At 38.4% G+C, this 14,058-nt stretch overlaps 1 protein-coding gene across 2 annotated transcripts in view; it reads right to left on the reverse strand.

Moving 5' to 3' along the window:
- The window catches only part of COL19A1 (collagen type XIX alpha 1 chain), a 415,341-nt gene that overhangs the window by 301,599 nt on the left and 99,684 nt on the right, over window positions 1-14,058 (reverse strand). For both annotated transcript variants that reach the window (XM_051855527.2, XM_051855528.2), the window contains exon 10: window positions 4,820-4,873. In XM_051855527.2, the coding sequence (XP_051711487.1) occupies window positions 4,820-4,873 (54 nt within the window). The remainder of the gene's footprint in view (window positions 1-4,819; window positions 4,874-14,058) is intronic.

The following is a 14,058-nucleotide window of genomic DNA, read 5'->3' on the forward strand; positions in this document are numbered from 1 at the left end:
GAGGCAGAGGCAGAGGCAAAGAGAGGTCTTCCATTCGCTGGATCACTCCCCAATGGCTACAATGGAATGAGTTGGGCCCATCCAAAGCCAGGAGCCAGGAGCTTCCTGCAGGTCTCCCACGTGGGTGCTTGGGCCATCTTCTACTGCTTTCCCAGGCCATAACAGAGAACCGTATCTGTAGTGGAGCAGCCCGGACTTGGGCCGGCAGCTACATGGGATGCCAGCACTGCAGAGGGTGCCGTTATTTGCTCTGCCACAACACTGGCCCCTAAGTGCACATTTGAAAACAAATTCTTTTCTAAATATTATTTATTTTCATTTGAAAGGCAGAGAGATAGATTCCTAAGCATTAAGTAATTCAGCAGATGGAATATTTAGCATAAATTAGTCTCTGTATGCATTTAATTTTGATGATCACATTAGGATTACAATTACTGGAAACAATTGTTCATTTTAAAAAAATCATAATTTAGCAAGAATTTATCTGTTACACTGACGAACCTAAGTGAAATAAGCAATGGGACAACTTTTCAGTTTAAATATTAGGTTTATAGCAAGCATGATTTGAGTGTTATGTTGGGGGGTTAGGTGGCAGCATTTGCTCCCACTGCCCAAATCCTCATCTCATTTTCCCACTTCATACCAAGTTGTGATTGTAATTGTGTGTGTGTGTGTGTGTGTAATCTTATACATTAAGTCTTTCACTTCTCGGAAACTGAACCAGCCAATTTACTCACTTTGATTGACAGTGGCTTCTGTCCATCCAAGCTTACTGAAGTCACCAGTTAATGACACTTGCTACATAGAATAGATTTTTCTTATATGAACCCATAATAGAAAATTTACCAAGTCTGTCAGGCAAAAATCATAGCTGTGTTGAATGAATGCCTACTGCTAGTCTGTAGTGGGTGATAATTATTATAATTACAAAAGAGCATAACTAAATGTTATACTTTATGCTAAAAGTCCCCATGACTCCACTCCATAAGTAGATTTCACAAAATATTGTTGTTTAGTGTATTACTTTTTCTCCTGAATCTCAAAAGAAAAATGTCACCTTATACCAATACTCTGTTCACAATGTTGATTTAATATATATATCTCATGTAGGCAAACTTCAATGTGTAGGTTTGTTTAGAATAATGGGATTTACATGCACATCACTTCATTTTATTAATCACTTTGGAAATACTTATAAAGTGATCCTAGTATACTAATTTGAATTTATACTGCTCAAAATGCTTTGTTCTCTTAATAGAAGTCAGTTATAAGGTTTAAATACCAAACTTTCAACAATTAAGAAAAAAAACCCTTCACTTCGAGAATATTATACCTAAGATGTATGTTCTATGGCACTTTGAATATGTTCTTGCTAAGTGAGACATTTAAACATTTCTATTTTTAAAAACTACTTTTAAGTACTTGTAATTCTAAGGGGAAAAATATAAAAATCACAACTGCTAAGAGGAAGAGTGGAGGTTAGTAACTATGGAAGATGTGCATATCACATTAAGGCAAATGTGGAAGCCAGAGCCTGAGCCTGAAGGTACATATGTTTTCAGAACAAATAAGGGGTACTTTTTGGCCATTTACCTCAAAAAATCAAATAAGGTATTTTCATCATAAAGCAATCGAAGTATTTTATTGAAAACATAACTTTACATGTGGAATTTTAAAATTCTGAAATTTAAAAAAATGATTTACTTTCTTGGGGTCAAATATTTTACAATTTACCACAACAATAGATAAATGCTATTCTCATTTTACATATATTAAGCATTTTAAATGTGGATTATGGAAGTGGGAAAACATCCTTGAGGTATCAGTTTTCCAATGAGTGCCATATCTCTTCCTCAGCTAAATGAAGTTACATGTTAGAAACAGAGCTGGCATTACCAGATACTGGGACCTAGGGGAGAGAATTTTGTCAAAGGCTCAGTGTTTCCATAGATATTGAGAGGATTTTAGTCGCTAAGTGAGAGTCTCCAAAAAGGCATGAAACTGGGAACCAGGGCCTAAGTGTAACGTGATGCTACATTTAGCACAATCAGAAGTTGCAAGAATTTTCTAAATGCTTATGAGACTGTTTAAGAGCCACTCAAGTAAATTAGACCCAGAAGAAAACAGCTTGAGGAAACATGGGAGAGTCTTTGACAGGACAACTTTGCCATGGTTTTAGAATACCTTAAATAGAACTGCTTCTCTATCACATTCACCTTCTCTCGAGGGCATCTTCACACGGACACTGATGATCATTAACCGAGTGCAAGACTCAGTCAGGCACATTTTGATGGGCCCTAACGTTTGCTGCTTCCAGGCCTCAAAATGACTTGTCCCAGCCAGATTATCAGTAGCTGATATATTCCTTTATATTCTTTGACTTTTACTGTATGTAGAATATAGAATGAATGACTGCACAGGATTCTTCTCACAAAATGGGGCTTCTAGAAAAAGAACTACAGTCCTGAGTTCTCAGCACCGTTCGACTCTGCAGTATGATGTCTGTGCCAGTTCTTTCACAGTGCCTCAAATGTCCTCTCTCCCAAGAAATTCATGTTTTTCCTAGTGAATTTCTTGGCCTGAACACCTAGTTTTCTAAACTGTTATTATTACCACAACCCTTGATTGCAACTGAATTGATTGACCTTGGCCTGGGTTGAGTCTGTTGGCTACTTTATCAAGTCCTTGCATTGAACCCTGTCTGTTGCTATCACCTTTTTCAAGAGTTGAGAAGCTGATCCATAGCCAATCATAGCAGCATGCAACTGTTTTTCACACATTAAGGTCCATGATCTGTTGCTTTGGAGTGTTAAAAGTAATGGATTTTTATATAAATCTGAACAAATTTTGTTTTCAAATATTCCAGGGGGATTTATCCTGCTTTCCATAACTTATTATGTAAACATATATAAGTTTGACTTTAATTCCACATTAAAGAAGTCCTAGCATTTGTTTCATGGTCCCAAATCTTTAGTCATTCTGCTTTTGCTTAAAAAAATAGAAGTGAAAGATTCTCATATTCAAAACAATTTGAAAAATTCCAATGATTTAAAATTTAAACAGTCAGATTTGTACGATGCATTGTAGGAACAGAATGGTGGAATAAGTATGTAAGCAAAGTTGTACTGGAACTTTTCTTTAGGAGTTGGGGTATTCTTTAAGAAAAAAATATTTAGAATGAATTACTTTTCAGCAAGAATTTGAAGGAATTTTTACTTGTGATAAAAAGTCTTCAATTAATGCCAAACAAACTTAAGCCTGAGGATTTGCAAGAAAAACAAGCATTAACTTGTAGCAGAATGTCATTCAATAAAATTTGCTACATTTTACTAAGCCCAACAGTTATATTTTAATAGGAGTAAAGAATTTTTATATTGGACTAATTTTTTAAAGAAAAGCAGCATTATCAGTAAAGCAGTCAGCTATCGAAGACACACTTAAAAATATCTGACAAGGTTTCAACCTACCACTTCAGCTTCAGTTATTCCTGTGCCAATGTTAAAGGGAAAGAACCCACAAGGGTCATGGCCTTATAGATATGAGCCACAAAGAACCCTGTGACAATTAGTACAGCTAGAACAGCTATTAAAACCTACGCTGAATTTATTTTACCTAAGAAGATCATTTTCTTAGCATCAGCACATAAAACCTTAAATGATTCCTAGATGCGGTCTGGCCTAACTGTGATGATGTGACTGGGTATATCAGTACCCAGTGAGTGGTACTGGGCCAAAAGTGTCTGGGGCCAAGCCCTGGCTCCACTCCTGATTCCAGATTCCTGCCAATGTGCACACTGGAATGCAGCAAAGGACAGTTCAAGTGCTTGAACCCTTGTCTCCCAGAGGGGAGACCTGGATTGAGTTCCTAACTCCCCAAAATTTGACCTTGCCCATCTCTGGCTGTTGAGGGCACTTTGAGAGTGAATCAGGGAATGGGTGCCATTTATCTCTTGCTCTACATCTCAAATAAAAATAAGTAAGTAAACGTAAGCTTTAGAAATAAGTAATCAGCAAAGTTATTAATGTTACTTTGCACAGAGGCTACAAAATGTTCATGGAAAATGGATTTAAAGTATAATATACATTTCCATGGAACTTTTTGAATTCCCCCTGTGTGTGAAAAATAAGAAGTAATTGCAGTTAAATATACAAATGTAATAATTTTAAATATTCTATGGAAATAAGATGTCGAACTGTAATGCTAACCACTTGTGAAAGAGCTCACTATTTAAAATGATTTTCATGACATCAGAGATGAAAACACAAAAGTCAGATATTTTAGGAGCTAGAAACTATATTATAGCATGGTATGGAAGAATTAAAACATATTTCTTGCGTTTCTAACTATGGAACCTCATATAGTACCATATTATATAGTGTTTAGGTTACTTAATTTTTCTCTGCAGTGAAATATGTGTTTAGATATTGTATCCATACACAACATAGTGAATTTGAGAAGCCTTAGGGCTGTTAGCAGAATAGTGATCAATGTTCTGGACTGCGGACAAGCAAGCTTTTTCTCTACATGACCAGACAGTAAATATTTTACCCATTTTGAGCCACGCTGTCTCTGCCACAATTATTTAACCCTGCAGATAGCACAAAAGCAGACTTAGAGAACACAAAAACAAATGAATGTGACTGTTGCCAATAAAAGTTCATTTACAGAATCATACATTGAGGGGTCTTTTGCAGCCCTACTGTAGGACGACAGTTTGTTGACCTCTAAACTATAAGAGTTATTCTTTATATTTTTTATTCTATCTGATAGAATATGACAAAACATCCACAAAGTTTAATCAAATAGCAAAACAATGTACCTTTTCTCCAGGAATTCCAGGAACACCAAATTCACCTTTACTGCCAACTGAACCCTAAAATATAGAAATACTCATTAGGATTTTTAGGAAAGATATATTTACTGCTAATTTTGTCAGAGAGTGTACCATTTCATAGATAAATAGCTTTAGCTTTCCTTGTGTCTCAGCTCATCCACAAGTCATTAAAGTATATTTTTTACAATTAATTGTGAAACAAGTCATCAGTGGATTTCTAAATACCAATCAGAACTAAAACTATACACTATCCACACATTAAAATGTATTTCTATTTACTAAAGATAAAGAATGACTCTACTGCTGTTAACTCAATTATTACCAAGACAGAGTTTGAGTTAAAAACTATTTCCTACATGATGCTTGTAATTCAAATATGTCTTGACTGGTAGTCTCTAACATGCCCATATTTGTTTTGTTTAGTGTGCCTGACTTATATTCTCCAGCAAAACCCCTGCAGCAATGTCAATCCAATTGCCAGCTGCCCTACTCTTCCAACTACCAAATAGAGCTGGAGAAGAATCTGCCCAATTAAGCCTACCACCTCTGGCTGCTTTAACAACTCTATCACAAATTTGATATAATAAACTTATCTTTGGAACAGTGGAAAACAATATAAACTTCCTTTTTATTTTTTTATTTTTTGACAGGCAGAGTGGACAGTGAGAGAGAGAGACAGAGAGAAAGGTCTTCCTTTGCCGTTGGTTCACCCTCCAATGGCCACCGCGGCTGGCACGCTGCGGCCGGTGCACCACGCTGATCCGATGGCAGGAGCCAGGTACTTCTCCTGGTCTCCCATGGGGTGCAGGGCCCAAGGACTTGGGCCATCCTCCACTGCACTCCCTGGCCACAGCAAAGAGCTGGCCTGGAAGAGGGGCAACCGGGACAGAATCCGGAGCCCCGACCAGGACTAGAACCTGGTGTGCCGGTGCCGCAAGGAGGAGGATTAGCCTAGTGAGCCGTGGCGCCGGCTTATAAACTTTTAAAAGGAGTTTTTCTGACCACCACTAAATTCTTGGTAGAAATTAACAAATATAAGTTTGTGAGTATAAGATGTCATTATTACACTGACTTGTTAAAAGAATTTCAGATGCAAGATACACAAAGAAACTTCACCTTCAAATTCTTAGATTAAATTATATTACATTGGGTAAAATCAATACCAGAAAAAGACTTTGCGATTTGTCCAATATATTCAATATGGTATTAGAAAGCATAAAGAAATATTTCTTGTTCTTGACATAAACAAAGAAGTTAAAAGCATAGTATTTGACCTAATTTTAGAGAGGTTAATTACTATGGGGAGATATTCCTTCTATTAAAAATTATGAAAACATTGTGATCAATTCATTTTCATTGGTGTGGGATGGCTTACAGAATGGGCAGATGAGTAATTTAAGATTGGGAAGACAACAAGCCATTACTTGTAATGGCTGAATTAGAATGGAATTTTCCACAGTGGGAATGGAAGGCAGGGGAAGATAAGAGGAATACATACCAGTTTCTGACTAAGGAATCAAGTAAGTTAACCCTGTCAATTTTAAATTTTTTGGTTTTTGCTTTTTTTTTTTTCTCAAAATACATCAGCAAAGCAATCACTTCCTAAAACTGACACAAATCAACTGGAGGTATGGAAAATAATAATGCCATAATAAACTGAAACATTATGAACTGAAAAATACAGCTCAAACTGCCCTATAGCTTCAGAAACATTGAAATTGAGCTATTTTATAAATCTCCAGAATTTTAATTCTGAAGTGGGTGAGGGTATGAACAAGGGTCTTAATGAACAGAGAAACTAATGTGGTTGCTAAGTAATTAGATTGCTAACTACATTTCTAAGAAAAAGAAATTAAAAGATTCAGAAAATTACAATAATTGAGTCTAAATGAAAGAAGCATGTTAATTATTATTTCAAATCATGTCAGAAAGAGTTTATAATGGGCAGAGAGCATGGCTAGAATAGTCTGATTAGGTGTCCTGGTGTCTAAACAATTATGTGTTTAGAATACAAATAGTAATGTTTCAAATTATATTACTGCATGAGAGGGGGCCATCAACTTTGTGAAAACCAAAATCAATATAACTGTAAAGAGGCATCACAGTATGGATGAGAAAATAGACAAAGGTAAACATTAAATCATGCCAAAACCTGTGGCTTTTTTCAAACTATGTCTGATTATTAATTGACTGGCAATATCAAACTAAAAGTGACGATCAGTACATTGAAAAGAATTTGCACTCTTTAAAGGAAAAATGGTAGAACAATAGTGAATAACAGGTTTCTTCTATGGTTATCATATCTAATCTTTCCTTGCAAATTGATTCTTTGCTTTTCATAGCAGAGTCCCCTGGGCAACTAAGGAACAGAACTTATAGATTCTAGAAAAAGCTAAGTTGATAATTTAGATTTTTCCTGAGGTACAGTTTTAATTCATTCACTCAACAAAGCTTACAGAGAAAAACAGATATATAATTATAACATATCAAGTGGCAATAAAAATGCCATGTAAGAAGATACAAGTGGAATGGAAGATGATTTTTATAAAGAAATGTCAGGATAGACCTCTTTATTTTAAAACGATTTTTAAGCAAGGGACTAGAAGAGATGAAACAGAGTACAGCTGGTTCCTTGAAGAACATTACAAGCGTATGTAATGTGATGAGAAGAGTTTGGAGCTGAAGTAAATTAGGGGACAGCGAGGGATACATTCTAGGGAGCAGTGAGTTGAGGATGCAGAGTTTGACACATATGAAGATTTGTGGCCCGTGATTAGAGATACCAGATTTATCTTAAGGGAGATAGAAAGTCACTAGTGGAACAAAGAAATGTTGAATATATTAAGTGATTAATCCTAACTTGATCATTAAAATGTATGCATGTATCAAAATATTACACTGTACTCTATAAATATGTATAATTATTATGTTTCAATAGAAACAAATAATCTTAAAAAAAAGGAAAGTCTTTAGTAGAGACTGCCACAGGTGGGACAGGATTTACTTACATAATTATTTGGAATAACTAATAATGTACTTGTACAAATAAAAGTATAATTTGTTCTATATAAAGTTGTTTCATTGAAACTGATACAAGTACATACAGTCAACTCATTTTTGACAAAAGTGCTCAGACCATACATTGGAGAATGGATAACCCCTTCAACAAATGGTGCTAGAAAAACTAAACTACATATGTAGGAGAATTAAATTAGGTCCCCGCCTTTCCCTATATACAAAAATCAACTCAAGAAGGATCAAAGAACAAAAGTTAAGATCTGAAACTATCAAGCTGCTAGAGAAGAAAAAATAATGGAAACACTTCAATATATTGATATAGATGATGACTTCTAGGATAAGACCCCCAAAGCACAGACAACAAAAGCAAAACTAGACAAATGGGATTATATCAAACTCAGAATCCTCTGCACAGCCAAGGAAATGATCAAAAGAGTGAAGAGACAAGCTATTTAGCCAACAAAGAATTAATATCCATGATATATCTGCAATTCAAAAAGCAAGCAATACAATTAAGAAATGGGCAAAGGACCTCAATAAACAGCTTTTAAAAGACAAAATACAAATGGCAAGTGAATATATGAAAAATGTTCAACATTACTAGCAATAAGGGAAATGCAAATCAAAGCACCAATAAGATATCACCTCACCACGGTCAGAATGGCTACTATCCAAAACACAGAAACTAAAACACACCGAGAAGAATGTGGAGAAAGAGACGCTCTCATATACTGTTGATGGAAACGCAAATTAGTGTAGCTCCTGTGGAAAACAGTGTGACGATTTCTTAAAAAACTGAAAACAGGCTTGCCATACGACTCAGGAATGCTACTACTGGATGTTTGTTCGAGAGACATAAACACATTGTATCAAAGAGGTACCTACACCAACATGCTTATAGTTGCACTATTCACAATAGTAAAAGAAAAAATGAAAATGTTGCATGTGTGTATGTATGTAGGTATATGTATGAATGCATATGTGTGTGTGTGTATTCCACACAATGGAATATTATTCAGCTAAAGTGAAATTCTACCATTTTCATCAAAATGAATGCAACTGGCCAGTGCCGCGGCTCACTAGGCTAATCCTCCGCCTTGCGGCGCCAGCACACCGGGTTCTAGTCCTGGTCGGGGCGCCGGATTCTGTCCCGGTTGCCCCTCTTCCAGGCCAGCTCTTTGCTGTGGCCAGGGAGTGCAGTGGAGGATGGCCCAGGTGCTTGGGCCCTGAACCCCATGGGAGACCAGGAGAAGCAACTGGCTCTGCCTTCAATTCAGCGCGATGCGTTGGCCGCAGCGCACCAGCCGCAGCGGCCATTGGAGGGTGAACCAACGGCAAAGGAAGACCTTTCTCTCTGTCTCTCTCTCTCACTGTCCATTCTGCCTGTCAAAAAAAAAAAAAAATGAATGCAACTGGTGGACATCAGGTTGAATGAAACAAAGCAAACACAGGAAGGAAAACATAAAACAAAAAATAACTGTATATATCAATATTACTGCAAGTTTGTTTTGTCAAGCCTTGTTTTATATCTTTGTCAAACCTAAAACCAATGGTTAAAAATGACGTACTACTATACTTTTAACCATCTGTATTTAAAGTTTACTGCATATGAGTGAAATGGACATCTTTTTATTTGATTAATGTTTATAGCTCTTGCGTATATTCTTGCTGAACTAGGTTCTTTTTACTTTTTCTTTGTTAAATTCTTTATTTAGTGGAGCAGTTAGCCTTGACTATAATGTAAATTAAAAACATGTTATCTCAAAATTAAAAAAGAAAGGAAAGATGTTGATTAGGATGGAGATAAAGGAAGGGAAGTATCATTATATTCCTAGAACTGTACATATGAACCATATGGCATCTGTTCTGTTTGTATTAATATCACATTTACTTGAGAATCGATAAAAATAGTATTTTAATAATTACAGTGCATTTGCTGTGACCCACCCCAGGAATTTAATGTATTAATAAATTCTCTAAAATTAAAAAAAAGTAGTTGCTGCATTACATTTGATTCTTAAAATTCAACACCTCTAGAAATAGTAATACAATTGAAAAAAGATCTGGAAATTATATTCTAAACTTTTCTCATTGGACCAAACGCAAAACAGATCAAAAGCCTGGGTATGGTATCTCTCACAGGTAAAGAGAAAATCATCTCCTGGAAAGATCTTTTCCGGAGATCCAAGGTAGCTGCATAGGGTAGAGCCACATTAACTTATGCTGCTCTGGACATGAAAAGAACAAAGGAAGGACTATGCTTTCAGGGGTCTGACTGCCAGAAATTTTCAGCAAAGACGTGAAGAAAAAACAAAAACAAAGACTCCATGGGACACAATCAGAGAAGACAGAGACACCACTGTAGCCAGCAGCATAGCATAGCCAGCTGCTAGCTGTGAGTTACTGTCTTACCAGGTCAAGGCAGGAAACAATTGCTGTGCACCCCTTCATTTGCAGTTTTAGCTGAGGGGGAATTCCACAGCCACTCACCCACTGACTTTTAATTCAGCCTGGGGCCTGAGCAACTGCCGAGCTTGACTTAGGGAAGCCACCTCGCTCTTCCCTTCCTCTACACCTGCAGAATGCCCTACTTGGCAGCACAAAGTTGTGCAATGCACCTCTGTTCTCTACTAGCATCCTAGAGTCAGGGCAACTTGTGGGGCACAGGACAGATCCTCTGCAACCTGCTACCGTGGGAGTTTCAGGGCACTAACACCAGAGCTACATTACACACTCTACATGAGCAAGGGGGACTCACCTTAGCTTCTGGGAGGTAACACCAGAAGCAACCCATAAAAAAATCTACTCCCACTATAGAAGATGTGGTAATGACCCCACTATACCCTGTAACACCAGAGCTCTAACAAATCATTCTAAATTTCTCAGTGTCACTGGAATCTACTTGGTAGACATAGGGAAGAACCTACCTCCATTCCACTTCTCTGGACTCATACCCTCTAGGATAAAATTGCCTGTATATCTTGTAGTCAACCTGTAGTACTGGAACAGGCTTCAGTTCACATTCCCTAACCCTAAGACTATAGCTGTTGATAGTATAAACCACAGCACCTGTTGAAACTCCTCTAGCAGGACTTCGAGAAGGGCACATCCATATCACACAGCCTTAGAGCCACAGCAACTGGTGCCACAAGCCAGTGCAGCATCACTCAGAATTGCCTGTAAGACAAACAGGCAGCCACTCTTGTCTCCCTTGGCAAGAGGACAAGGCCCTGGGGCTGACATTATCACATCATGTGTAAAGCTGCTGCCTGTAACTCCAGAATCCCATGTGGTTGCCAGTTCAAGTCCCTACTGCTCCACTTCTGAATCACTCCCTGATAATGAGCCTGGGAAAGCAGCAGAATATGCCCAAATTTGGGGGGCCCTGCACCCATGTGGGAGACCTAGAAGAAGCTACTGGCTCCTAGCTTCGGATTTGCCCTGCTACAGCCATTGCAGCCATGTGGGGGAGTGAATCAGTGGATGGAAGACACCTGTCCCCCTCCCTCTCCAAATTTGTCTTTCAAATAAATACATCTTAAAAAAAAAAAAAGTACTGGATATTATAGTCACAGTCACCGGGGAGACGGACACTAAACTCTCTTTGGACCGAAGATACACACCCAAAGAAACACTTCTGCATCTCAAAGCCATACTCCTATTCCTAGCGGACTAGCAGGCTAGTGCACTGTGTCACTTAAAGATACAGCTAAGACTGATGAGGACAAAAGAAATCACTGAGAGACTATACTCCTGGGCTCACCTAGAACCAAAACCAAAGCAACAAGCCAGGTGATACCTTGCATTCCAACTAAACCATAAACTCTTTTACAGTAAACCTACTCCATAAAGAAGAAGGGAGGAATACACCAGATGGGCCAATATCAACATAGGGACACAGGAGACATGAAGAAACAGGGTAGCATAATGCCTCCAAAAGAACACAATAATCATCCAGAATTAGATCCTGAACTGAAGGAAATCTATGAAGTGATATAAAATTCAGAATAATAATTGCAAAGATGAAATAAAATACATATGGACAGACTAAGGAAATGAAAAAATGAGTGACATTAAAGAAAATATTACTAAGGAGTTAGAATTCATTAACAACAACCAAGTAGAAATTTTCAAGATGAATCTTTAATCAGTGAAATAATAAAACGTGATTGACAGCTTTAACAGCAGAATAGACCAAGTGCAGGAAAGAATTTCTAACTCCAAGGACAAGAATTTTGAAATAACCCAATCAGACAAAAAATAAAGAGTACAGATTAAAAAAGAATACAGTTTGCACAGAATATAGGATACCATTAAACTACCAAATATTAATATTACAGGTACTCCTGAAGGAGAATAAAAGGAAAAAGTATTGAGAACCTACTAAATGAAATAATAGTTGAAAATTCTCCAGGTCTCGAAAGAGACATGGACATCCAGATACAAGAAACTCAAAGAACTCCAAGCAGACTCAACCACAAAAAATGGTCTTCTCTGAGGCATATTGTCACTAAACTGCTGAAAGTTAAAGACAGACTCGGGTAGAGATCGCAAACCTCACAACATGACTTCAGGCCTCCTGATCATTAAGAATATTAAAGCCGCTTTATCAACACAAACAAACACACACACACACACACACACACAAGTTAAGGACAAAGAGAATCCTAAAGACAGTAACATAAAAGTATAAAGTTACACATAAAGGAAAACCAATTAGTTTAACATCAGACTTCTCAGTGGACACCCTATAGGTTGGAAGAGAGTAGGAGGAAATATTCAATGCTTTAAAAGAAAAAAAACCCTTCCAACCAAGAATATTATATTTAGGGAAGCTATTCTTTAGAAGTGAAGAAGAAATAAAATATTTTCCAGATAAGCGAAAGCAGAGAATTCACTACCACCAGACAAGTCTTACAAAAAATTCTGAAGAGGTGATTCCAAGATGGTGAAATACAGAACAAGATACAATGCTAGGCTAAATAGTTTTTTTTTTTTTTTTAAAAAAAAACATAGGCAGTGCATTCTCAGGGGAGAATTAGAGCAAAAACCACAGTGGAAACTCTACTGAAAGAGGAGGAACATCGTGGACCTGTGTGGAAGGTGCAGATGCGCAGCACAAACATGGACAAAACACACAACTGCATCAGCCAAGAGTGGAGCCAGCGCCAGCTTGGCGAGGGTGGTCAGATCACTCTGCAGCAACCCATGGTGATAACCCAGAGGGCGATTTTGGCGTGATCCTGGCCTAGAGCCCTAAGGTATGGAGCTAGTAATAAAGGTGGGGGGGCACTTTTCTCTCACCCTATCCCCTCTACATCAGCACCCGACAACGGTCAAGACAAGGCAGGCACCATTTTGGGCATAAGCAGCAGTTGTGGAAGCCCTTGCGTGTGCACACAGCAACTGGCTGGGCCAAGACGAGATCTCAGCGATACCAGCAGGAGCAGTGCCGATGCAACTGGTGGGGGAAAAGACAGCATTCAGCCAGTGGCTCTTGGGTATGCATGTGATCCAGAGATTCTAACAGAGGGAAAAATCTGTATTCCCCACTGACTTTGAACCTGGCTAAGAGGACTGACAGGGGGCTGGGCACAGGTGTAAGACTGTGAGATCTCCCCAGCCTCCCAACATGCCACAGGCTGAGGGGCTCAAGCTGCTGAGGTGGAAAACCAATAGGCAGCTGGCTCTGGGAATGTCTGCCTCTCTGTGGAAGAGATAGGTTGGTGGGGCAGAGCAGATACTCTACACCCTTGTCTGCTGAGACTGTGGGTACCCTGTGGTTGCACAAGAGGGTACTGGGAGGAGCTGGGTCTCTGGGTAATCACTGTGGGCAGTTCCACATTCTCAGAGCTCCGTGGTTGCCTGAGGCAATCATTGCAGCAGGATCCATGCTTAGTGTGAGGATGCACAAATGATCCTTTGTGTGGTTCATATTGTGGCACATATGAGTATTGTACCCACTGGGGGCTAACTCCAGGGCATTGATAAAATTGGAGAAGAGGTGGTGAGGGGGTGATCACACCAACAAAGGTGACCATCCCCTGCCTTCTATTAACAAGAGGAGATCTACCATGCCCAACTTGGGTGTTACCATGAATATTTGCCCAAACCTGGGGCACAGACCAGAGCTCCCTGACCACACCCAACACACACCTCTGGATAGTCACTGAAAGTGCAGACATTTCACTAAGCCACAGAGGCAT

The sequence above is a fragment of the Oryctolagus cuniculus genome, chromosome 5 (assembly GCF_964237555.1).
Source record: "Oryctolagus cuniculus chromosome 5, mOryCun1.1, whole genome shotgun sequence".
Classification (NCBI taxonomy): domain Eukaryota; kingdom Metazoa; phylum Chordata; class Mammalia; order Lagomorpha; family Leporidae; genus Oryctolagus; species Oryctolagus cuniculus.